Source organism: Rhinolophus sinicus, chromosome 10 (assembly GCF_057876585.1).
Source record: "Rhinolophus sinicus isolate RSI-liver-muscle chromosome 10, RSI-T2T, whole genome shotgun sequence".
Lineage (NCBI taxonomy): Eukaryota > Metazoa > Chordata > Mammalia > Chiroptera > Rhinolophidae > Rhinolophus > Rhinolophus sinicus.
The window spans coordinates 17,851,733-17,874,305 of NC_142510.1; the positions used below are offsets into that span (position 1 = coordinate 17,851,733).

The following is a 22,573-nucleotide window of genomic DNA, read 5'->3' on the forward strand; positions in this document are numbered from 1 at the left end:
TCCACCAATCACAGCCAAGTGCCGCGGAAGTCACGGCTGCCGCGTGCACCTATCAGCCCTCTCGGGCTCGCCTCCGAGTCCTGCTCGAAAAAGGGTTCCCCGGCGGAGGACGCATGCGCGCACGTTGGCCACCCAGTCGTGACGTCAGGGCCCGCGCTCTGGCGCAAACTCAGGAGCCCGAGGCGTTAGCGACAGTGGCCGTAGGAGGAGCTGCTGAGCGCCGCCCAATTTCGAGGCGTAATTTTGCGTTAAGTGCAGAATTTTCGCCTCATTTTTTTCCCCTCCAATAACTACAAATTTTCGTCCGAATCAAGCAGAGGGTGATCAAAGACACTTAATCGATTTATCCAAAAATTTCCCTGAACTGAATACACTTTTCCCTATTTTCGTGGCAGAAAAGGTGATTATAAGAATAAGGGACGTCTGGGGGCGATCTTTACTTTCTACCGTTTCTCTTCTCGGACGTCGTTTAGCGCGCCTGTGCAGCGGGGTCGTTTTGTGGGTTGCCGGGCTAGTGCCAGTCAGTTGTGCTTAACGTCTGGTGACTTCTGTAGGTGTGGTGCGCCCTGCTGCATTGTGAACAATCACGTTGTACTAACCTCTTGCTGAGCCCAAAGCCACTGAGTGAGATGCAGAAGCCAGGTGACATATGTGCCCCCTTAAGTCGCATGTCTGAGTCAAGGAAACAAGCTCGAATGTCCCGCACTTTGTAACTTGGCATTCAACGTGTCAGGAGTGAGCCATAAAAGCATGTTTGGTCTGGGTCCCAATTGGCTGTTAAGTATGACGTGTGATCAAAGTACATGGTAATGTTTACATTTTTAAAGAAATTATTACAGTAAAAGACACGTTGCCATTAATCCCCCTCAAAATACTCCCCCTTGCTTCGAACACACTTATCCCATCGTTTTGCAACTTTCTGAAGCTGTTCTGGAGGTACTCCTTCATGGGCGTCTTTAGTTGTGCTGTCATGTGTCTGCCTCGATGTCCTGAATCGATTCAAAACATTTTCCTTTCATGGTCATTTTGACTTTGGGGAAGAGCCAGAAGTCACACGGTGCCAGAGCTGGTGAATAAGGTGGATGAAGACACACCGTAATGTTTTTGACAGAAATTGCCATACCAGAAGCGATGTGTGACACGAAGCCTTACTGTTGTGATCACAAAATACAGTGAATGCTGCTGCCGAGTGTCATCCAACAGAAAGGGAGGTATCTTCAATATGGGAAGCAGCGCATCGGAACCTTAGTAACAATGTGTGACAAATTTCAACTTGTTTGGTGCAGTCAGTTGGATGTGAGCTACAGTTGAGAGAAGGTGGGTGTGTTTTAAAGTGTGCCATAAATCATCCTCCATCATGACAATGCTCCGTGTCACACATTGCTCCTGGTATGGCAATTTCTGTTCAATAAAAACATTATGGTGTGTCCTCATCCACCTTATTCACCGGATCTGGCACCGTGTGACTTCTGGCTCTTCTCTGAAGTCAAAATGATTCAGGACATCCAGGCAGCCACGACAGTACAACTAAAGACACTCACAAAAGAGGACTTCCAGAACTGCTTCAGAAAGCGGCAAGGATGATGGGATAAGTGTGTGTAAAGCGAGGGGGAGTATTCTGAGGGGGATTAATGGCAACATATCTTCTACTGTAATAAATTTTTTAAAATAAATTTTATTGGGGAATATTGGGGGACAGTGTGTTTCTCCAGGGCCCATCAGCTCCAAGTAGTTGTCCTTCAATCTAGTTGTGGAGGGTGCAGCTCACTGGCCCATGTCGGAATTGAATCGGTAACGCTGTTGTTCAGAGCTGGTGCTCTAACCAACTGAACCATCTGTCGCCCCTGTAATGAATTTTTTTTATTTGAACATTCACCGTGCTGTTTGATCACACCTTATAGTTCCCTATACTTTCTGGAAACTTAACCAGGGGTGATCATCTCATCTTTGAGCTCCTCGTAGGGCCCTGGTTTAAACGTTATGTCCAACCTATTATAAAACAAAACAAAAAGTAAATTATAGTGGTTCTCCATTTTTTTGGCTTTGGAATCCTATTCTTAAAAATTGAAGCCCCAAAGTTCTTTTGTTTGTATGGGTTTTGTCTATCCATATTTACTGTATTCAAAATTAAAATAAATTAAAAATATTAATACACTTAAAAACTACAGTAACAAATTCATAGAAGCAGTAGATTAGCAGTTGCCAAAGGATGGTGAGGGGCTGGTGAATTTGGATTATTGCTAATAGACATGGAGTTCCTTTTTGGGGTGATGGAAATGTTTTGTATGTAATTAGAAGTAGTGATAGTTGCACAACATAATGAATATACTGAAAAACACTGAAGTGTACATTTAAAAATGGTAAATTTTGTGTTATGTGAATTTATCTCCATTTAAAAATCTGCCTCAAAATTGCAGTAACAAACACATCTCGTGTAAGTAACATTTTAATTTTTAAAAGTTTCCAAAGGAAAAAAAAAGCCCTCAAAAACAAACAAACAAAAAAACTAGAAGAGTGGCATTGTTTCACATTTTTACAAATCTAACAATGTCTAGCTTAAGAGAAAATAGCTGGATTCTCATACCTGCTTCTGCATTTGGTCTATTGTGATACCACATATCCTATAGCCTCTTGAAAATTCCACTATACACTCAAAGAAAAAGAAAAAAGGATGCAAGTGAAAAAAATCAAACGACATCTTCTTTTATTATGAAAATAGTTTTGACCTTGCAGACCCCCCCAAAAATGTCTCAGGGACCTCCAGAATTTCCTGGATCACACTTTGAGAACCGCCGAATTAAAGGACTGGCAGTTTGGTCTTCCCCTGCACTTCAGCAAGGACTGTTCAGGTTTTCAGAGTTGTTGCCAGTCCCCAGATATTTGGTGAGATGCCTGCCAGAAATCCTGGAAAGAGCACAGGTCAGGGAGTCAGGACTTCTACGGATGGATAAGTAGCTTAGGTGCAGGGCTTTGATGCCAGGTCACCCAGGTAGACAGCCTCCCTGTGCCTCCATTTCCTCAGCTGTGAAGAAGAGAATAATGGTTGAATCCCCTTCCTAGGCTTGGTTTAAGGATCTTCATCTGCCTCGTGGAAATTAGGGTTGTTAACACCTGACATTCGAAGAAAATAAGATAATTCAGTTCCCAATGTCTCGTTTGCTTGTAGTATGCCAGCCACTGTCCTAGGAGGTGGTAGAGTACCATGGTGAACTGGAAGACAGACGTGGTCCCCGTTTCCCTAGAGTTTATTTTTTGTGGGGAGAGGAGTATGGGAGTGGGTGATGGTGACAAGACAGTAAACAGAATTTTAAGGGAAGGGGGGAATCGAGGTCTGCATCTGCCTGGTGGAAACTAGGGTTATTAAATATATATATATATATTAAATATATATATATTTAAACTTCCAAACTAAACCCTTAAGAAGCGAAGGAGAGCAGAGGAAAGTAGAATATAGAGTTTGCGCCCTAAAAATTGCCAAGAGACTGGTGAGTGAGGCAGGTGATTCTGTCCTTCAAGCCTGGAGAGAATAAATGAGGGTCATCTAGGGTGAAAGGCACAGTGGCAGTGCCGAAGATGAGAGTGAGGCTGGAAAAGAGAGGACCCCACCTGGGGGGCCAGGTGGAGAAGGAGCCCTCAGATAATGGAGCACCACAGGTGGCCAGGAGGCCAGAGCCAGCCTGTCCATATGGACACCGTTTTCCTTCACATGCGATTATGTAAGAGCCACGGGATGGGGGTGGAGGTGGGGGCGGGGGCACTACCCACAGGGGCCCAGCAGCACCCTGTCATGCGGGAGACCCTGCTCGCTGCGCCATTTGTCGTGCGGGACGGCCTGCGGGGTCTCTGCTCCCGCTCCCCATACAAGAACGCAGGATATGGTGAGGCCAAAAAGGAACACCCACGGAGCCATAGGTAGGGGAGTCATACCACTTTATTCTCTCTGGCGGCACTATACTCTCACTGGAGGCTGGATACACACTGTCCGCAAACCGCCATCCACGCTTGCCAGCCCAGCCGCCATCTTCTTGCTAGCCCCATCCTTCTTCTCTCCTTCTCCTTGCTTCTCTCCCAGCGTAGCCACAGCAGTTATATTAGTGGCCAATGGCTCACTGGTTACAGCTGACGGCCAACTAGCCACAGCTGATGGCCATGCAATCACAGTTGGCCATTTACTACCTGAGCCAGCACCTGTCTATGTGAGGCCGAGAGCCTGGAAACTACTCTCTGGGGCTCCGCCCCCACACTCCACCCCTACAGGCTCTCGCCTCACAATCTACGCGACAAGCGTCTTCCGCGAGGGGACCTGCGCGAGGAGCCTGGGGGTGAATGCAATATCCTGGACACAGCCAGGCTCTCTGGGCACAGCCAGGGTTTCTCAGGGCACCACCAGTGCTTCTGGGCACGGCCAGACTTCCTGGACTTCTTAGGGTACCACCTGTCTTCCCAGACACAGCCAGGGTTTCTCAGGGCACCACCAGTACTCCTGGACACAGCCAGACTTCCTGGACTTCTTAGGGTACCACCTGTCTTCCCGGACACAGCCAGGGTTTCTCAGGGCACCACCAGTACTCCTGGGCACAGCCAGACTTCCTGGACTTCTTAGGGTACCACCTGTCTTCCCGGACACAGCCAGGGTTTCTCAGGGCACCACCAGTACTCCTGGGCACAGCCAGACTTCCTGGACTTCTTAGGGTACCACCTGTCTTCCCGGACACAGCCAGGGTTTCTCAGGGCACCACCAGTACTCCTGGGCACAGCCAGACTTCCTGGACTTCTTAGGGTACCACCTGTCTTCCCGGACACAGCCAGGGTTTCTCAGGGCACCACCAGTACTCCTGGGCACAGCCAGACTTCCTGGACTTCTTAGGGTACCACTAGTTTCCCCGGGCACAGCTAGGATTTCTCAGGGCACTGCCACTCTCTCTGGGAACAGCCACACTTCCTGGACACAGCCAGGGCTTCTCAGGGCACCACCACTCTCTGTGGGCACAGCCACACTTCCTGGACACAGCCAGGGCTCTCAGGGCACTGCCACTCTCTCTGGGAACAGCCCGACTTCCTGGGCACAGCCAGGGTACCTTCAGGGCTCTACTACTCTCTCTGGGAACAGCCCGACTTCCTGGGCACAGCCAGGGTACCTTCAGGGCTCTACTACTCTCTCTGGGAACAGCCCGACTTCCTGGGCACAGCCAGGGTATCTTCAGGGCTCAGCCACACTTCCTGGACTCAGCCAGGGCTCTCAAGGCACTGCCCCTCTCTCTGTGCCTCTCAGGGTACCCTGCTGGAACAACAGCGACTCACAACCAAGGTGCTTACATATTCTCAATGGCGGCCAGTCAAGAGACAAAAGCAAATATCCCCCAGTTCCACTAACAACAGTTCCCAAACAAACAGTCAAGCGGTCCATTAAATTAGGGATGGAAGGCAATTCCCCATAGTCCATAGTCATTCACCAGGGCTGTCCTGGGGGTGAGGGACGACCTTGACCTCACCCTCATCTCCCACGGAGGACTCAGCAAGCGTTACCTCCTGGGACTACAAGTCCTGCATCCGGGCTGCCTGAGCAGGAACTTCCCCGGCCCACAGGGCTGCAACGACCTTTGCTTTCTCCGGCCTGTGCTGGTTGGGGAACCGTCCACATCTTTCCACCTCTCCACGGGGCTCCATCTCTCCAGCAGCTGCATGGCTTTTCCTGTGCTGGTGGGAGAACCGTCCACGTCCTCCCACCCCTCCACGGGGGTCCAGCTCTCCGGCAGCTGCTCCTCCTGGTCTTCCTCAGACTGGGTGTTCATACGCACAAACTGCTCCACTACCTTTCGGAGAGCCTTGGCCGGCACCATATCCTGCCGACTACGCCATGTGTCATGCGGGAGACCCTGCTCGCTGCGCCATTTGTCGTGCGGGACGGCCTGCGGGGTCTCTGCTCCCGCTCCCCATACAAGAACGCAGGATATGGTGAGGCCAAAAAGGAACACCCACGGAGCCATAGGTAGGGGAGTCATACCACTTTATTCTCTCTGGCGGCACTATACTCTCACTGGAGGCTGGATACACACTGTCCGCAAACCGCCATCCACGCTTGCCAGCCCAGCCGCCATCTTCTTGCTAGCCCCATCCTTCTTCTCTCCTTCTCCTTGCTTCTCTCCCAGCGTAGCCACAGCAGTTATATTAGTGGCCAATGGCTCACTGGTTACAGCTGACGGCCAACTAGCCACAGCTGATGGCCATGCAATCACAGTTGGCCATTTACTACCTGAGCCAGCACCTGTCTATGTGAGGCCGAGAGCCTGGAAACTACTCTCTGGGGCTCCGCCCCCACACTCCACCCCTACAGGCTCTCGCCTCACAATCTACGCGACAAGCGTCTTCCGCGAGGGGACCTGCGCGAGGAGCCTGGGGGTGAATGCAATATCCTGGACACAGCCAGGCTCTCTGGGCACAGCCAGGGTTTCTCAGGGCACCACCAGTGCTTCTGGGCACGGCCAGACTTCCTGGACTTCTTAGGGTACCACCTGTCTTCCCAGACACAGCCAGGGTTTCTCAGGGCACCACCAGTACTCCTGGACACAGCCAGACTTCCTGGACTTCTTAGGGTACCACCTGTCTTCCCGGACACAGCCAGGGTTTCTCAGGGCACCACCAGTACTCCTGGGCACAGCCAGACTTCCTGGACTTCTTAGGGTACCACCTGTCTTCCCGGACACAGCCAGGGTTTCTCAGGGCACCACCAGTACTCCTGGGCACAGCCAGACTTCCTGGACTTCTTAGGGTACCACCTGTCTTCCCGGACACAGCCAGGGTTTCTCAGGGCACCACCAGTACTCCTGGGCACAGCCAGACTTCCTGGACTTCTTAGGGTACCACCTGTCTTCCCGGACACAGCCAGGGTTTCTCAGGGCACCACCAGTACTCCTGGGCACAGCCAGACTTCCTGGACTTCTTAGGGTACCACTAGTTTCCCCGGGCACAGCTAGGATTTCTCAGGGCACTGCCACTCTCTCTGGGAACAGCCACACTTCCTGGACACAGCCAGGGCTTCTCAGGGCACCACCACTCTCTGTGGGCACAGCCACACTTCCTGGACACAGCCAGGGCTCTCAGGGCACTGCCACTCTCTCTGGGAACAGCCCGACTTCCTGGGCACAGCCAGGGTACCTTCAGGGCTCTACTACTCTCTCTGGGAACAGCCCGACTTCCTGGGCACAGCCAGGGTACCTTCAGGGCTCTACTACTCTCTCTGGGAACAGCCCGACTTCCTGGGCACAGCCAGGGTATCTTCAGGGCTCAGCCACACTTCCTGGACTCAGCCAGGGCTCTCAAGGCACTGCCCCTCTCTCTGTGCCTCTCAGGGTACCCTGCTGGAACAACAGCGACTCACAACCAAGGTGCTTACATATTCTCAATGGCGGCCAGTCAAGAGACAAAAGCAAATATCCCCCAGTTCCACTAACAACAGTTCCCAAACAAACAGTCAAGCGGTCCATTAAATTAGGGATGGAAGGCAATTCCCCATAGTCCATAGTCATTCACCAGGGCTGTCCTGGGGGTGAGGGACGACCTTGACCTCACCCTCATCTCCCACGGAGGACTCAGCAAGCGTTACCTCCTGGGACTACAAGTCCTGCATCCGGGCTGCCTGAGCAGGAACTTCCCCGGCCCACAGGGCTGCAACGACCTTTGCTTTCTCCGGCCTGTGCTGGTTGGGGAACCGTCCACATCTTTCCACCTCTCCACGGGGCTCCATCTCTCCAGCAGCTGCATGGCTTTTCCTGTGCTGGTGGGAGAACCGTCCACGTCCTCCCACCCCTCCACGGGGGTCCAGCTCTCCGGCAGCTGCTCCTCCTGGTCTTCCTCAGACTGGGTGTTCATACGCACAAACTGCTCCACTACCTTTCGGAGAGCCTTGGCCGGCACCATATCCTGCCGACTACGCCATGTGTCATGCGGGAGACCCTGCTCGCTGCGCCATTTGTCGTGCGGGACGGCCTGCGGGGTCTCTGCTCCCGCTCCCCATACAAGAACGCAGGATATGGTGAGGCCAAAAAGGAACACCCACGGAGCCATAGGTAGGGGAGTCATACCACTTTATTCTCTCTGGCGGCACTATACTCTCACTGGAGGCTGGATACACACTGTCCGCAAACCGCCATCCACGCTTGCCAGCCCAGCCGCCATCTTCTTGCTAGCCCCATCCTTCTTCTCTCCTTCTCCTTGCTTCTCTCCCAGCGTAGCCACAGCAGTTATATTAGTGGCCAATGGCTCACTGGTTACAGCTGACGGCCAACTAGCCACAGCTGATGGCCATGCAATCACAGTTGGCCATTTACTACCTGAGCCAGCACCTGTCTATGTGAGGCCGAGAGCCTGGAAACTACTCTCTGGGGCTCCGCCCCCACACACCCCTTTCCTGAGGGCAGTGAGGACTGAAGTAAGCTTTGGTGGCTGCCGTGCATGCAGGTTGGGTGTGCTCACTGGAATGATGAGGTTTGCTCTACAGAGGGTGTGGAGAAGACAAAAAAGAATAGTACAGTAACATTTAAAAGAAAACAAAATGTTGTAATCCCTAGCTCAAGGATTCTCAGAATGTGACCTGGGGGGTCCCTGGCCTCTACAAAGTTAAAATTCTTTTGTAATAACATTAAGATGTCATTTGCCTTTTCACTCTTACTCTCATAAGTGTCCAGTGTGTTCCACAGTCTATCTAATAAGTAATATCACAGTAGGTTGAACAGAGAATGGGCTAAACTAGATGATGACGCTAGAAGGTCCCCAAACCCCAGAAACTCAAAGACTCTTGCCCTACGATGTCTGTCAGATTCAAGTATAAAAAGGATTGAAGTGCTGACACATGTTACAACCTGGATGAACCTTTAAAACATGTTCAGTGGAAGAGACCAGACACACAAGGCCATGTTGCATGATTCCGTCTATATGAAATGTCTGGCATAGGCGAATCCATAGAGACAGAAAGTAGATGCGTGGTTACCAGGGGCTGGGAGAGAGGATGACTAGCGCCTGCTTAATGGGCACGGGGTTTCTTTCGGAGGTGAGGAAAGTATTCTGGAATTAGAGAGCGGTGATGGTTGCACAACCTGTGAATATACTCAAAACCACTGAAATGGCACACAGGGCAAATTTTATGTTATGTGACATATATCAATAAAAAAATTAGTGACATAATATTCCATTCCACGGACTTGAATGTTTAAAAGAAAGGAATTGTTATAAAAACAGGCTAGGTGTGTGTTTGTTTCTATAATGTTACTATATCTTTATAACCTTTGTGCATATGTACAACATGGACATAACTGTTATTGTTGTCTAACTGGGAAGAAATGCCTCAGGACTGGGACCTAGAGTCCTGAAAATTCTTTCCAAAGCAGCTTTATGTTAGCCAGTCACTCGAATGCCTCCCATGAACTCTCAGCAACCCTATGGAGATCTTCCCCATCTTGGAATGCCCTTCTTTGAGGATGGTGTTGGCAGCGTCGAAGCTGTGAGGCCGTGGTGGCTTCCTAAGGAGGGAACCCCAGTTCTGAGAGAGCTAAGCAAGAACACACAATGAGGTGAAACTTGGGGAGTCAGGTGGCTTCTGGGAAAGAGCAAAGATAATGACCCATGCCACCTACATACAGTGAACCGGTTCAGATCAAGAGACTGAGGTGCCCGCCTTTTGGTGCGATCTCAAAGGGGGGTGGAAAGAAGAGAGGACGGCTGGAGAGTGGAACAGCTGGGGTGTTGGCAACAAGCCATGACGAGCCCTCAGCCTCAGAACCCCAGTTTGGGTAAACACTCTTAGGAGCTATCCTTGAAAACAGAGCTGGTGCAAGCTGGAATCACCTCCTCTTGATAAATAATGAAGAAAAGCCCAAAACGTTCACCTCTTTCCCCCGTCCTCCCACTCTACCCCAGATGGAGGTCCTAGCCAAGAATGAGAGTCCCACACCCGGAGTCAGAAGGGGATCGCAGCTGCGTGAGCGCACACACACAAACACACACACACACACACCCCAGGAGCCTTAGCCATGCCCTTTTATTGTTTTATTGCACCACGTGGATGGGGTGAGTGGTGAGGGGTTCTCGGACCCCCACTGCAGGTGGCTGGGGCTCAGCAGTCACTGGGGTATTCGTCCCAGTGCAGGCCGATGGCATTGATGAGGGATCCTGACCGGCCACTGATGTATCGCAGCACATTGTTGGGGTGCAAGGGGACGGCATTGAAACTCGTGCCTGTGTCTTTCCCGAAAGGCAGGTAGCGGCCCTTGTTAGTGACAAAGACCAGCTTCCGCAGGTAGTACTTGTACTTGCCGGACACCTGGATCACCGACTCCCCGGGGTGGAAGAAGATCTCCTCCAGGTCTCCCTGGGTGCCACCCACGTAGTCGCTCCACACCTTGCCATAGCGCACCTGGAGACTGGGGGCGGGGTGCGGAGGGAAGGGAGGGAGACACTGAGAAGTGTGATCAGAGCCCGGGACCTGTTGGCCTGTGTGCGGACAGCTCCACCTTGGTGACGATGACAAGTCACCCGCTAGTCCCACAGTCCGTGAGGGCTGCGTGAGCCCTTGCAGATCATACGAGAGACCTCAGCTCCTCGTTTTGACGACAAACAGGCTCACAGAGGGAACACAATTCGCCCAGAGTCACCCAGACAGTAAGTGCCGGCGCTGGAATGGAAAGTCTAGACGCCCACTCGGCCCCCACCCCCTCCCTCAAAGAAGCAGGGATTTTTCAAACATCGGAAAGGCTCTCCGGAGGGAAAAGCCTTGTCCGTGCTGTCCCGGGATGCAGAGCCACGATCGGAAGGATACACGCAAAGACGGAAGGTGCCACAGGGGACTCACACCTCGGGTGGGGGCCAACCTAGATAACTTTCGGGCCCCGGAGGGTTTACAGTACGCGAGCCACCCAAGGTCACGCGTGTTTGGGTTGCAGGTTTCAGCTGCACTGGTCTGGGATCCGACTCAGCTCTAATACACCATGTTATCCCTGGGCCTTACTGACTGAAACAGATGTGACCCAAAGTGACTGAGAACTTCCCAATTTGGTGAGACGCTACAGGGTCCCCAGAAACTCAAAGCCTCTTACCCTACGATGTAGTATCTGTTGACGCGGACGCGGATGGCGGTGATGGGGCCGTCCAGCTGGTTGCCAGAATGAGAGAAGCGCTCGCCGCCGCCGCCGCCATACTCGCCGTTGTAGGAGGAGGCCCTGATCTGAACTGGAGGGGAAGCAGGAGTTGGAGGGAGACGTTCCCTGAGCACCCGGGTTCTGCCCACCGTCCCTGTTCCCCGCACTGCTCAGTCTCCGCCGCCCCGAGCCCGCCTCCGAGAACTCTGGCCACAGCAGTGACCTTGGGACCGGCTCACAGCTTCTCACTTACTGGAATTGGCCGAGGCGGCTGCACACAGAAGGGCAAGAAGAGCAACGGTCAGCATTCTGGCGCTGGAAGGGCAGAGAGGAGAACGTGAAGATGGACCCTTTTTCCTTTGGAATTCACTTACCCAGACTCCCCTGACCTCTAGTTGAGACTCAGCCTCCTTGGTCCTTTCGCTCAGACCTTGCTGACCCAGTCTTGGGCTTAGAAAGGATTATCCATAGTCTCCAGTCCTGTTCCGTGCAGACATCATCTTCTGTGTCCCTAACCCTCTGCCTTTCCCTCCTCTGACTGTAGCCAGGAGATGGGCCCTAACCCTCCGTCTGGATCAAGCTGTGTCACGCCCCGTTCCCTCCTGGCACAAAGCGGGAAAGGAGTTCTCCAAAGAAGCAGAGGAACTCTCCAAACCATGGAAATGGTTTAGTTTACCCAACCAGGAGTCTGAGAAAAACCTGACAGAAGTCTGCCTATGGTCAATGGGCCTGGCTCACGGGGCACCTGGGGCATAGTTTAAGTTCCTAGCTTCTCCCTGGTCTCAGAAAGAAAGGGGCATTTTAAAGATGTGTCTCTGCCACCTGGGGAGTCAAGGTGGTGATAGAAGACACTAGCAACACCAGAGCCCAAGTAATTCTGGTGGAGGTGGGGTAGATTGAGAAGGTGCAGGAGTTGGGACCAGCTCAAGATATTAGGTCCCAGGTGCCTGGTCTGTTTGTCACAATTCTGTCTCCACTAACACAAATCTGGCCATATCCATGCCCCTGAGCATGCCAGGGGTCCCCAGCCCTTCATCTGAGATCCAGGTACCGCTACATCCATGGGTGGCTCAGACCCTGATGCCACAGGTCTCCCCTGCCACTCCATCCAGGCAGGCTCTTCTCTAGCTCAGCTTGAACTCCCCCTAACTCAAATCCAGGCATCCCTGTCACCCTGTCACCTTAGCCCAGGCCTCTGTCACCCCTCACCTGGCAGTTTCAAGTGCAAAGTAACCCCCCAGAAACTTCCAGATCTTTTATACCAGTTTTAAGCCCTCCCCCCACTCTTTATCGTGTGAACCTCACCTCCTGAGCAAACATGACTAACCTCTTAGGGTCAGTTGTCAAGCAGGGTCTGGAACATCTTATCCTGCCCCTCCTCCCAAGGGTTACAGGTGGCAGGTGGGGTCCACCTTAGGCCAAGGCCCAGCTCTCAGGAGGGGCAGAATAAACTTAAGAAAAAGTCACCAACGGAGGGGTCAGCAGCTTGGGGTGGGCAGTTACTAATCACCTCTGGGTGTGGTCTAAGATTCTCTTCCTCCTCTAGTGGGTGTTTGCAAATACTCTACCTGCAACCTCTCCAGTCATTCAAAATATCAGTTCTCCTAGAAAGGGATTACACTGCTGACGCCTTACAATTAGGGGTGCCTACTACTTGCCAAACAATTTCTCTCTCTCCCCCTGATATTTTATATGAAAAAAAAATCCAAACATAGAAAAGTTGGGAGAATTACACAGGGAACGCCCATATACACACCTGTAGATTCTACCATGGTTATATTTTGCTGTACTTGCTGCCCCCCCACCCCCATCTATCCATCCTCAATCTGCCAGACCCTTCACAAACCTTTTCTCGCTGAGAAGGGTGATTTGGTGCCAGAGGTTGTCGTGCGGGGCGTCTGGCGGGGTCTCTGCTCCCGCTCCCCACATAAGAACGCAGGATATGGTGAGGCCAAAAAGGAACACCCACGGAGCCATAGGTAGGGGAGTCATACTAGTATATTCTCGCTGGCAGCACTATAGTCTCACTGGAGGCTGGAGCCACACTGTCCACAACTACTTCTCTCTGCCAACCAACCTCACTTGCTAGCTGCAATCCACCGTACTAACTGCAATCTGCTTTTGCTAGCTCAGCCACCATCTTCTTGCTAGCTCCCATTTGCTGCTAGCGTAGCCATGGCAGTTATATTAGTGGCCAATGGCTCACTGGTTACAGCTAACGGCCAACTAGCCACTGCTGATGGCCATCCAATCACAGCTGATGGCCATTTACTACCTAAGCCAGCACCTTTCTACGTGAGGCCGAGAGCCTGGAAACTGCTTTCTGGGGCTCTGTCCCCACAGAGGTAGATACTGAACAGTCTGTTCCCCTTCTAGGAACAGACTCAGTCCATCAGGCAAGTGGGAAGTTGAGGGAAGACAGTGAACAGGTCGCCCTCTGGGGGCAATTCAGGGCTCAGGGCCCTCAGAACTCCTGGGCCCCAGGCTGGGCCAGCAGCCCACGCAGGACAATTGTTCTCCCCATAGGTCTGAAACTTCCCTGGGGTTTTGTCAGAGATGTCTTCTTTTCCCACGCCCTTCTCTGCCAGGACTGATTTCCTCTCCACCTAAAATCCCCAGGACGGATTCCTGGGTCCTACCCTGCGACCCCTCTAGGGTTGATCCCCTGAGTCAGCAGGTCTTCTGAGCAGAAAGGAGTCCAGGGAGGGGCTGGACTCATTAGCCCAGGTTATTAATGACTGTTCAGAGCACCCCACCCCCTGACAGGCTCACCACCTGGGACTGGGGCTCCTGGGAACAAAAGGAACCTGACCCCAAGGAGCTGGAAAGAGAGTGGGACTCCTGGCGGGGAGATTCCAGAGCCAGGAGGATGCTGAGAATACATCATTGTCTGAGCTCTCGGAGTCCAAAACAAACACGTCCTGGTGACATGACTCAGACCTCATTCCAGCCATTCTGTCCTCTCTCTGTTTGCCTTTCTTTCCTGATTCTCTCTTGTTAAACAAAAATCTTGACTTCCATGGATGCAAGCCTTTTTAAAAGAAAGGGTTTACTGAGCCATATGGTAGCCCCGAACTAACCAGGTCCTGGGGCGTGAAATCACCAGCAGCAGCAGCAGGGCTGGGTGGAAAAGACAAGCATGGCCGCCGTCCTGGAGTTGAAGGGCTCTTTCATACATTATGTTTTGGGGGGAGGAAGATGTAAGTTGTCTTGAAAGGATTTACATTGGCTGCACATATGGGGGGTTGGAAGAGGTGAAGTGAAAGGGGGCAGTGCTAGGACAGGTGCGGGTCTGCAAGGAAGACATATTTACTACTCATTGTTTCCTGGTGACAGTCCTGAAAGTTCCTGCGTATTCAGGGCGTGGTGGCATCTAGTGGTCGGCTGATAGATGCCCGCAGGTTGATTCAAAGCTCCAACAGACATTCAGGAATGCGAGCAGTCGTTTGTCATTTGGCCCACAGCTATTAACCGGTTAATTATTCCTGTCTTTCTCTGCCTCTCCTGCCTGCTGTAATTGAATTTAAAACGTCTCAGAATTTTTCTCTTGTCACTCTCTTTCCCTTTGTCTTGACCTTCCTTCCCCCCACATCTCCAGCTCTGAGGCTTTTTCTTTACATTCCCTTCCTCCCTTGCCGTTTTACTTCGGCCTCCTCTCATCTTTGTCTCTCCATCTCCCAAGCTCTGTGCTCTCTCTCCTGTCTCACTATTGTCCATCTCAGCTCTTCCTTAGAAGCATATTGATAACATAGTATGAGACCAAACACAGGCAATCAATGCTGAGGTCTGAGGCAAACACCGTGGGAGAATGCCCTCATTTCCCTGCGTGACATATCTGGGACCATCAGAAAACAGGCTCCCATACTTGTCGTAGGGTCACTCTGACACACCGACCCCATCTGTGAAAATGCCAGTGGGGCAGCCAACAAGTACCCTACTGCATGATATGGCCGCTGAAGAAATCGACAAAGCAGAGAGTGAGCATGAAGAGAGATGGAAAGGCTGTTTAACTGTGGGGAGGCCCTCTGGTCAGGTAGCATTTGCAAAGAGACCTGATTGAAGTAATGGTGAGAAGCACAAATAATTTGGGTGAAGAGGGGGCCAGGCAGAGCGAACAACAAGCACCAAAGCTCTAAGAAGGAAGTGTGTGGGATGAAGTTAGAAGCAGCAGGGAGGGCAGGGTGGCTGGTGGTGAGGTCTGGGCAACAGCCATGAGCAGATGGCGCAGGGCCTGGGGGCCCCTGGTTGTGAGCTTGGATTCCTTCTACGAGTGAGGGGAGCCATTGAAGGGTTTTGCCTTTTAAAAGGGATTATTCCCTCTGGATTTTGATAGAGGGAGAATGGACTGGAGGGTGGATAAGAATGGAGATGGGAGGCCGTAGCAGGAGATGCATGGACCTTTCCCCATTTCACTGGGTCCCTCTCTCCTGCCCTCCTGGATTGCCTGGGAGCTCTCCCCTCTCTCAGACAAAACAGCTTTGTTCTCAAAGTCTTGGTGCAAATTCAGACCGCAAAGTGAGAATCTGATCCTTGATCCCCATCAAGGATTTTTCAAACAATATTTCTAAGCAATGGCATATACATTTCCTGTTAAGGAAAAAATAAATCCTCTACCGAGTCACTTACACGTTAGGCTCCTTGGTGGTTTCATCTGAACAAAGGATTTTACCATAAAAAATCTGAACATCACTTTCCTGTCTGCCCTTCACTGTTCCAATGAAGAGTCTAGTGAGTAGCAGTGACTTCACTAAGTGGCAGAGGGTCCCTCCACTCCCTGCCCTCCTGACGCATGCACCTCACATCGTAGCGCCTGCAAGTTGCTGCATGTGTGGTTCCCCTTCTGCCCACTGAGTGTCCTCTCCCTTTAAAACGTTCAGTTCACACCAGCACCACCACCACCACCTTCCCCTGCACCCACCACCAAGCCTCTCACAAGCACCTCTGCCCCATTTCTTCCCAGCCCCTCCACTGCAAACAGAATTCCTCCTTCCTTTCCCTGGTCTCCAGCTGTGCTTTCTACATCACTAGCCTGGCTCAAATTACCCTGCACTGTCATTTATCAGTTTACAATGGAAGCCTCCTTTGCTAAACACACGAGCATGTTTGAAGGCAGGGACTGTTTGATCAATCTCTGAACTATCTCTTGCATCTCACCTGGCACAGAGCAGGTGCACCCCAAAATAACTGTCAAATGCATAGGCTGCAGGGAGACTTCCATGAAATGCTCCTCGTTAGTCTTTTCACACCTCTGTGTGTCTCCTCTCCCAGGGTTGCAGCTGGGTTTCCTTCAGTTTCTTAATCAGGATTCCTCTGGAGAAACTCTGTATTCAGAAGAAAGCTGGACATAAAGACAGAATTCCAGGATGAGGTCCTCCTTCCAACACTTCTTAGCTGTGTGAACTTACAGAACTTTCATTGGTAAAATAAGAAAAAAAAAAATCTCAAAATCCTCAAGGACAGGGTTTTTCAAACTGTACGTCTTAGCCTATTCAGTGGGCCATGAAATTGGTCTAACAGCTCAAGACCAGGATATTTCAAAAGTGGAACAGAAAATAAGAGAGCATCACATGTCACTACTGCTTGAGCAACGCTGACCAAAGTGTCTACTTGTATACATTTTATTGGCACCCCTGGTATTGCTTCAGTTAAATACTATATTCTGTGTGTACTGGCTCACAAAATAGTGTTTTTGTATTTAAAAAAGATTTGTTGTGATTTGTTGTTTTAAACAAACAAAAACCTTGAAAATAATGAGAACTCTACTACTCTGAAAAGGTAAGGTGCTTTATATACCAACACTCAGTGCAAAACTGTCAGGCTGGACGTGGTTGGGACTCCTCAAGGGCAGGAACTAGAGCGGACGCCCAGGTTCAGGGTGGGTAAATGTACATTGTTAATCATCTGTTAAAATTGAGATATAGTTGACCTATAACATTATATTAGTTTCAGGTATATAACATAATGATTCGATAGATGTACATACCTAATGATTCAATATACAAGTATGTATATTGCACTACAACATGAGCTCATTTTTTTTTTTAATTGGGGAAGGGGAACAGGACTTTATTGGGGAACAGTGTGTACTTCCAAGACTTTTTTTTTTCCCCCAAGTCAAGTTGTTGTCCTCTCAATCTTAGTTGTGGAGGGCACAGCTCAGCTCCAGGTCCTGTTGCTGTTGTTAGTTGCAAGGGGTGCAGCCCACCATCCCTTGCAGGAGTCGAACCGGCAACCTTGTGGTTGAGAGGATGCACTCCAACCAACTGAGCCATCCGGGAGCTCAGCAGCAGCTCAGCTCAAGGTGCCGTGTTCAATCTTAGATGCAGGGGGCAGAGCCCACCATCCCTTGTGGGACTCGAGGCATTGAACTGGCAACCTTGTGGTTGAGAGCCCACTGGCCCATGTGGGAATCAAACCGGCAGCCTTTGGAGTTAGGAGCATGGAGCTCCAATCGCCTGAGCCACCGGGCCGGCCCGAGTTCACCATTTCTTGAAAGCAGAAACCTATAGCAATGTTTTTAAGAATTGGCAGACAGAATGTTATATTATAAAGAGACATGCGCTTAAAGCCTGCTTCCAGCCCTTAACTTGCTCCGTGACCAACTGAGCTCCAATTTCTTCGTCTGTAAATTGGAGACAATGAGACCAACGAATTTTTGTCAACCCCCTACCTGGCACATGGTAGCTGCTGAGTAAATGTTTACTCTCCTCTCCCCGCAGATTCTCACAAAACATAGCCTTTCTTTTTGGTCTCTCAGATAAAGTTGATCTGGGCAGCCATGCTCTTTCTCATCTACAGTTAGCTTTCTTTGATGGTTTCGCTTGAGTTCAGTTCCTAGGGATCTTGTCAAATGCGTCAAAAAGAATTTTATGTAAGTTGGCTTGGATGGCCGAAGTTGAAGTCACTTGGGAACCTGGTTTTAATTTCCTTTTATGGAGATAAAGTGACATGGTAGCTTTTTGTAAGCCTCCCCATTTTTTGCTTTCTGCTTCTACATCTCTTGCTGAATTGTTTGTTGAATGGCAACTCTCTTTGTTCCTGTGTTTTGTTTATCTTTCCTTTGTTTTCTTCCTCACAAAGGAGAATCACTCTCCAAGGCCTAGGACTTATGTAATATTCAAAGAGATGAGTCCCCACCCGAGTTCCTTAGCTGGGTCCAGTGCTCCCATCTTGCAGGAGAAGCTGCTATCCAAGCGAGAGTGGGCTGAAATCATTCCACCAGAACGCACTCCTCCTTGTTCTGTGTCAGGAAGAATTTATCTAAAACTACGGGCAGATTTGGTCTCCTTGGTATCGATCAATGAGGTTCAGTCATCTGCTCTCACACAGGCTGTGGTCTGTAAACGCATTAAGACAGAGGCAGAATGGCGTGCAAGTGAAAAGCACCAGCTGTGGGAACCAGCAGCTCCATTCAGAAGCCCTGTGCCCGGAGCAAGTGGTTTAACTTCTCTCTGCTTCTGTTTCCTCACCTCCCTCTTAGGGCTGCTGTGAGAATCAAATGGTTAATGTGAATCAAGCTCCAGGACTCATGAGCCCGGTAAGTGCCCTGGAAGTGTTTCTATCTGAATCAAGTGACCACAATGAAAACCAGAGTTTTTCCTAGGAAATGAGAAAACCATACAATTCCTAATTATCCCTCCTGTTTGAGTTATAAACCTAAATCATATATTACTAGCATTCCATACATATGAGTCAATTTTGTTCTTATTATTCTCGATTGAATATACTGCAGACCCATGAAAGCCCAGCTAGGGAGTGTCTGGCTGGGGCCAATCATGGGATTTAGCATCCACAGTACTTCTCAATTTTGTCCCGATTGCACCAAGATTATGAGGTGTTATGTTTCATCCCTTTTTTGTCACCACTCAATTTATGAAAGAAAAAGGGCAAAATGCTCAACTAGCCACAGAACACTGATACACAGGCAAAGATAGCTTGGGTTTAATACAATCAAAAGCACCTGTGAGGTATGACCCAGCAATTCCACTCCTGGGTATTTATACAAAGAAATCCAAAACACTAATTCAAAAAAAATATACCTATGTTTACTGCAGCACTATTCACAATAGTCAAGATATGGAAACAACCAAAATGCCCATCAATAGACAATTGAATAAAGAAACTGTGGTACATTTATACAATGGAGTATTACTCTGCCATAAAAAAGAATGAAATCTTACCATTTGCAACAACATGGATGGGCCTAAAGGATATGATGCTAAGTGAAATAAGTCAGACGGAGAAAGACAAACACCATATGATCTCACTTATATGGAGACTCTAAAGAAAAGATGAGCAAACAAAACAAATAGACTCAGAGACACAGAGAACAAACTAATGATTGCTAGATGGGAGGGGGTTGGGGACGGGTGGGAAGGTGAAGGGATTAGCAAGTACAAATTGATAGTCACCGGGTTGTGAAATAGTGTGGGGAATATAATCGATAATATTAATAATAATAAAAAGCAGCCCCCAAAAAAACATTTAGGAGGGTACTTGGAAACGGAAATGAAGTTTCCTGCCCCAGAGGGGCTCAGAGCCATCTGGGGGGCAAACCTAAAGGAACTAGTGAATGAGGTCAGAGGATCCAAGACATTCAGGCACAGAGGAGGGAATGTGGGTCCCTCCCGTGCCAGGGAAGTCTTCACATAACCCAGGACTGCAGAGTGAAGAAAGGAGCGGGTGCCGAGCTTTTCACAGGGTCACGCGCCTACAAGTCACCAGGGTGTCCTAATGAGATGCAGCTTCTGACTGGGCAGGTGTGGGCGGAGCCTCAGGTGTGCATTCTGTGTGCTCCCAGCTGATGCTCACCTTGCTGGTCCTCAGACCCCGTGGGCAGCGAGCGGGGTTCTCACGCAGCACCGTCTGGTAGAACTTTCTGGTGGAGGAAACGCTCTGCGGCTGTGCTGTCAAATACAGTCGCCACTGGCCGTGCCTCTAATGACATTTGAAACATAATTAGTGAGACTGAAGAACTGACTGGTGTCTGACTTCATTTGAAGAACCCCGTGTGGCTGATGACTAGTGTATTGGTGAGAGCAGGTCTGGTGGAGCTCAGCTGGGGGAGGGCAGATCGGAATCAGCGGTGGGATTTCCTAACCAACTCCACGCTCTTGCCGCTGCATCCCTCCCCCTCCCCAATTCAGGCCCTAAAACAGTGACATAGGATGGGTGGAGGCGGGTAGATAGGGTTAAGTCCAGAGTGAACCTGGAAAAGGCCCCGCTGTTCCTACCTGATGAGAACCATTGACGTAGAATGTTCCAGTTACCTATTTCTGCGTTACAAACCACTCCAACACTTAGTGACCTAAAACAGTCATCTTCATTTTTCTCATAAATTCATGCTTTGGGTGGGGCTCAGGGGGCCTATCTCCCCTCTGGGCTACTTGGTGTGGGCAGAAGTGGCTGGAGGCTGGGGTCCTCTGAAGAGCTGCCCAGTAGGGGGCGGTAGTGGGCAGTCAGGCCGCTAGCAGGACTTTCATGAGAGCACCTCTAGGTATCCTGGGCTTCCTCACACATGGTGACTGTTTTCCAAGGCGGTGCATCCAGCGTGTGTGTGTGTGTGGGGGGGGGGATGGGGGGAGTGCCCAAGCTGTGCAGGAATGCTATCACTTTTCTTAACTAGCGTTGGAAGCCATGCTGTCACTCCACAGGACTGAGTCGCTAAAGCCAGCTCATAGCCAAGAGGCAGGAGATTAGACCCAGTGTCATGCAGGGTGTTATGCAGGGTCTCTGGTTCCACTCCTGAGAACGCAGGATACGGTGAGGCCTAAAAGGAACACCCACAGAGCCATAGGTAGGGGAGTCATACCACTTCTCGCTGGCGGCTGGTTGGAGACACAGGGAGCAGGAGCCACACGATGTGCAATCCGCCAGCGGCCATTTCTCTGCCAACCAACCTCACCTGCTAACTGCAATCCGCGCTTGCTAGCTCAGCCACGGCAGTTACATCAGTGGCCAATGGCTCACTGGTTACAGCTGATGGCCAACTAGTCACAGCTGATGACCATCTACTACCTGAGCTAGCACCTTTCCACGTGAGGCTGAGAGCCTGGAACCTGCTCTCTGGGACTCTTTCCCCACATTCCTAGAGGTTCATCCATGTTGTAGCAGAATTTCCTTTCTTTCTTTTTTTTTTTTAAAGACTTTATTGGGGAAGGGGAACAGGACCTTATTGGGGAACAGTGTGTACTTCCAGGCCTTTTTTCCAAGTCAAGTTGTTGTCCTTTCAGTCTTAGTTGCGGAGAGTACAGCTCAGCTCCAAGTCCAGTTGCCGTAGCCCACCATCCCTTGCGGGAGTTGAGGAATTGAACTGGCAACCTTGTGGTTGGGAGCCCGCACTCCAACCAACTAAGCCATTAGGGAGGCAGCTCAGCTCAAGGTGCCCTGTTCAATCTTAGTTACAGGGGGCAGAGCCCACCATCCCTTGTGGGACTCGAGGAGTTGAACCAGCAACCTTGTGGTTGAGAGCCCACTGGCCCATGTGGGAATCGAACTGGCAGCCTTTGGAGTTAGGAGCATGGAGCTCTAACCGCCTGAGCCACCAGGCCGGCCCCAGAATTTCCTTTCTTTTTAGGGCTGAATAATACTCATGAGTGAGTGAGTGTGTGTGTGTGTGTGTGTGTGTGTGTGTGTGTGTGTGACATTTTGTTTAACCATTCATCTATTGGTGGACATTTGAGTTGTTTGCACTTTCTGGCTATTGTAAATAACACTGCTATAAACATTGGTATACAAACATCTGTTTGAGTCTCTACTTTCAGTTCTTTTGTATATACCGGGGATGCCAAAAAATGTACACATTTTAAGAGATGTTATCTATGTATTACTTTTCAAAGTTGAATTGAATTATGGTAGCAATGTGTAGTATGACATTTATTCAAAAGATGGCGTTAATCAAATGAATGCTGGTGTCATTCATTGTATTACAATTTTAATATAGTTTTTTTCCTTTCTTAAAATGTGTCTACATTTTCTCGGCATTCTCTGTATATGAAAGTATAATTGCTGGATCGTATAGTAATTCCGTGTTTAATTTTTTGAAGAACCAGTTACAATTTTTTTTTTAAAGATTTTATTGGGGGAGGGTAACAGAACTTTATTGGGGAACAGTGTGTACTTCCAGGCCTTTTTTCCAAGTCAAGTTGTTGTCCTTTCAATCTTAGTTGTGGAGGGCACAGCTCAGCTCCAGATCCAGTTCCTGTTTCTAGTTGCAGGGGGCACAGCCCACCATCCCTTGCGGGACTCAAACCGGCAACCTTGTGGTTGAGAGGACACACTCCAACCAACTGAGCCATCCCGGAGCTCAAGGAGCCGTGTTCAATCTTAGTTGCAGGGGCGCTGCCAACCATCCCTTGCGGGACTCAAGGAGTTGAACCAGCAACCTTGTGGTTGAGAACCCACTGGCCCATGTGGGAATCGAACCGGCAGCCTTCGGAGTTAGG

The 22,573-nt window shown here is 50.2% G+C and overlaps 2 protein-coding genes across 3 annotated transcripts in view; both read right to left on the reverse strand.

Moving 5' to 3' along the window:
* Window positions 1–10,017: 10,017 nt before the first annotated feature.
* ZG16 (zymogen granule protein 16) lies at window positions 10,018–11,540 on the reverse strand. The gene is made up of 3 exons (XM_019754742.3): window positions 11,383–11,540; window positions 11,088–11,220; window positions 10,018–10,415 (listed from the first exon to the last, which is right to left on the reverse strand). The coding sequence occupies exons 1-3, from the start codon at window positions 11,435–11,437 to the stop codon at window positions 10,109–10,111; spliced, it is 495 nt and encodes a 164-aa protein (XP_019610301.1). The 5' UTR covers window positions 11,438–11,540; the 3' UTR covers window positions 10,018–10,108.
* A 4,873-nt stretch (window positions 11,541–16,413) lies between these two features.
* QPRT (quinolinate phosphoribosyltransferase) overlaps window positions 16,414–22,573 on the reverse strand; it is a 31,875-nt gene continuing 25,715 nt past the window's right edge. The window contains exons 4-5 of one of the 2 annotated variants that reach the window (XM_074322605.2): window positions 19,941–20,066; window positions 16,414–16,467 (exon numbers count right to left, since the gene is read on the reverse strand). In XM_074322605.2, coding sequence (XP_074178706.2) covers window positions 16,429–16,467; window positions 19,941–20,066 — 165 coding nt within the window. In that variant the 3' untranslated portion in view covers window positions 16,414–16,428. Of the gene's footprint in view, window positions 16,468–19,438; window positions 20,067–22,573 lie in introns of those variants that run through there. The other variant, XM_074322604.2, reaches the window with a different exon arrangement.

Coding starts and splice junctions, on each gene's coding strand:
- ZG16 (XM_019754742.3), bottom strand. CDS start 11,437: ATGCTGACCGTTGCTCTTCTTGCCCTTCTGTGTGCAGCCGCCTCGGCC. Junction 11,221..11,382: donor AGCCGCCTCGGCCAATTCCA/GTAAGTGAGAAG, acceptor CTTCCCCTCCAG/TTCAGATCAGGGCCTCCTCC. Junction 10,416..11,087: donor AACAGATACTACATCGTAGG/GTAAGAGGCTTT, acceptor CCCCGCCCCCAG/TCTCCAGGTGCGCTATGGCA.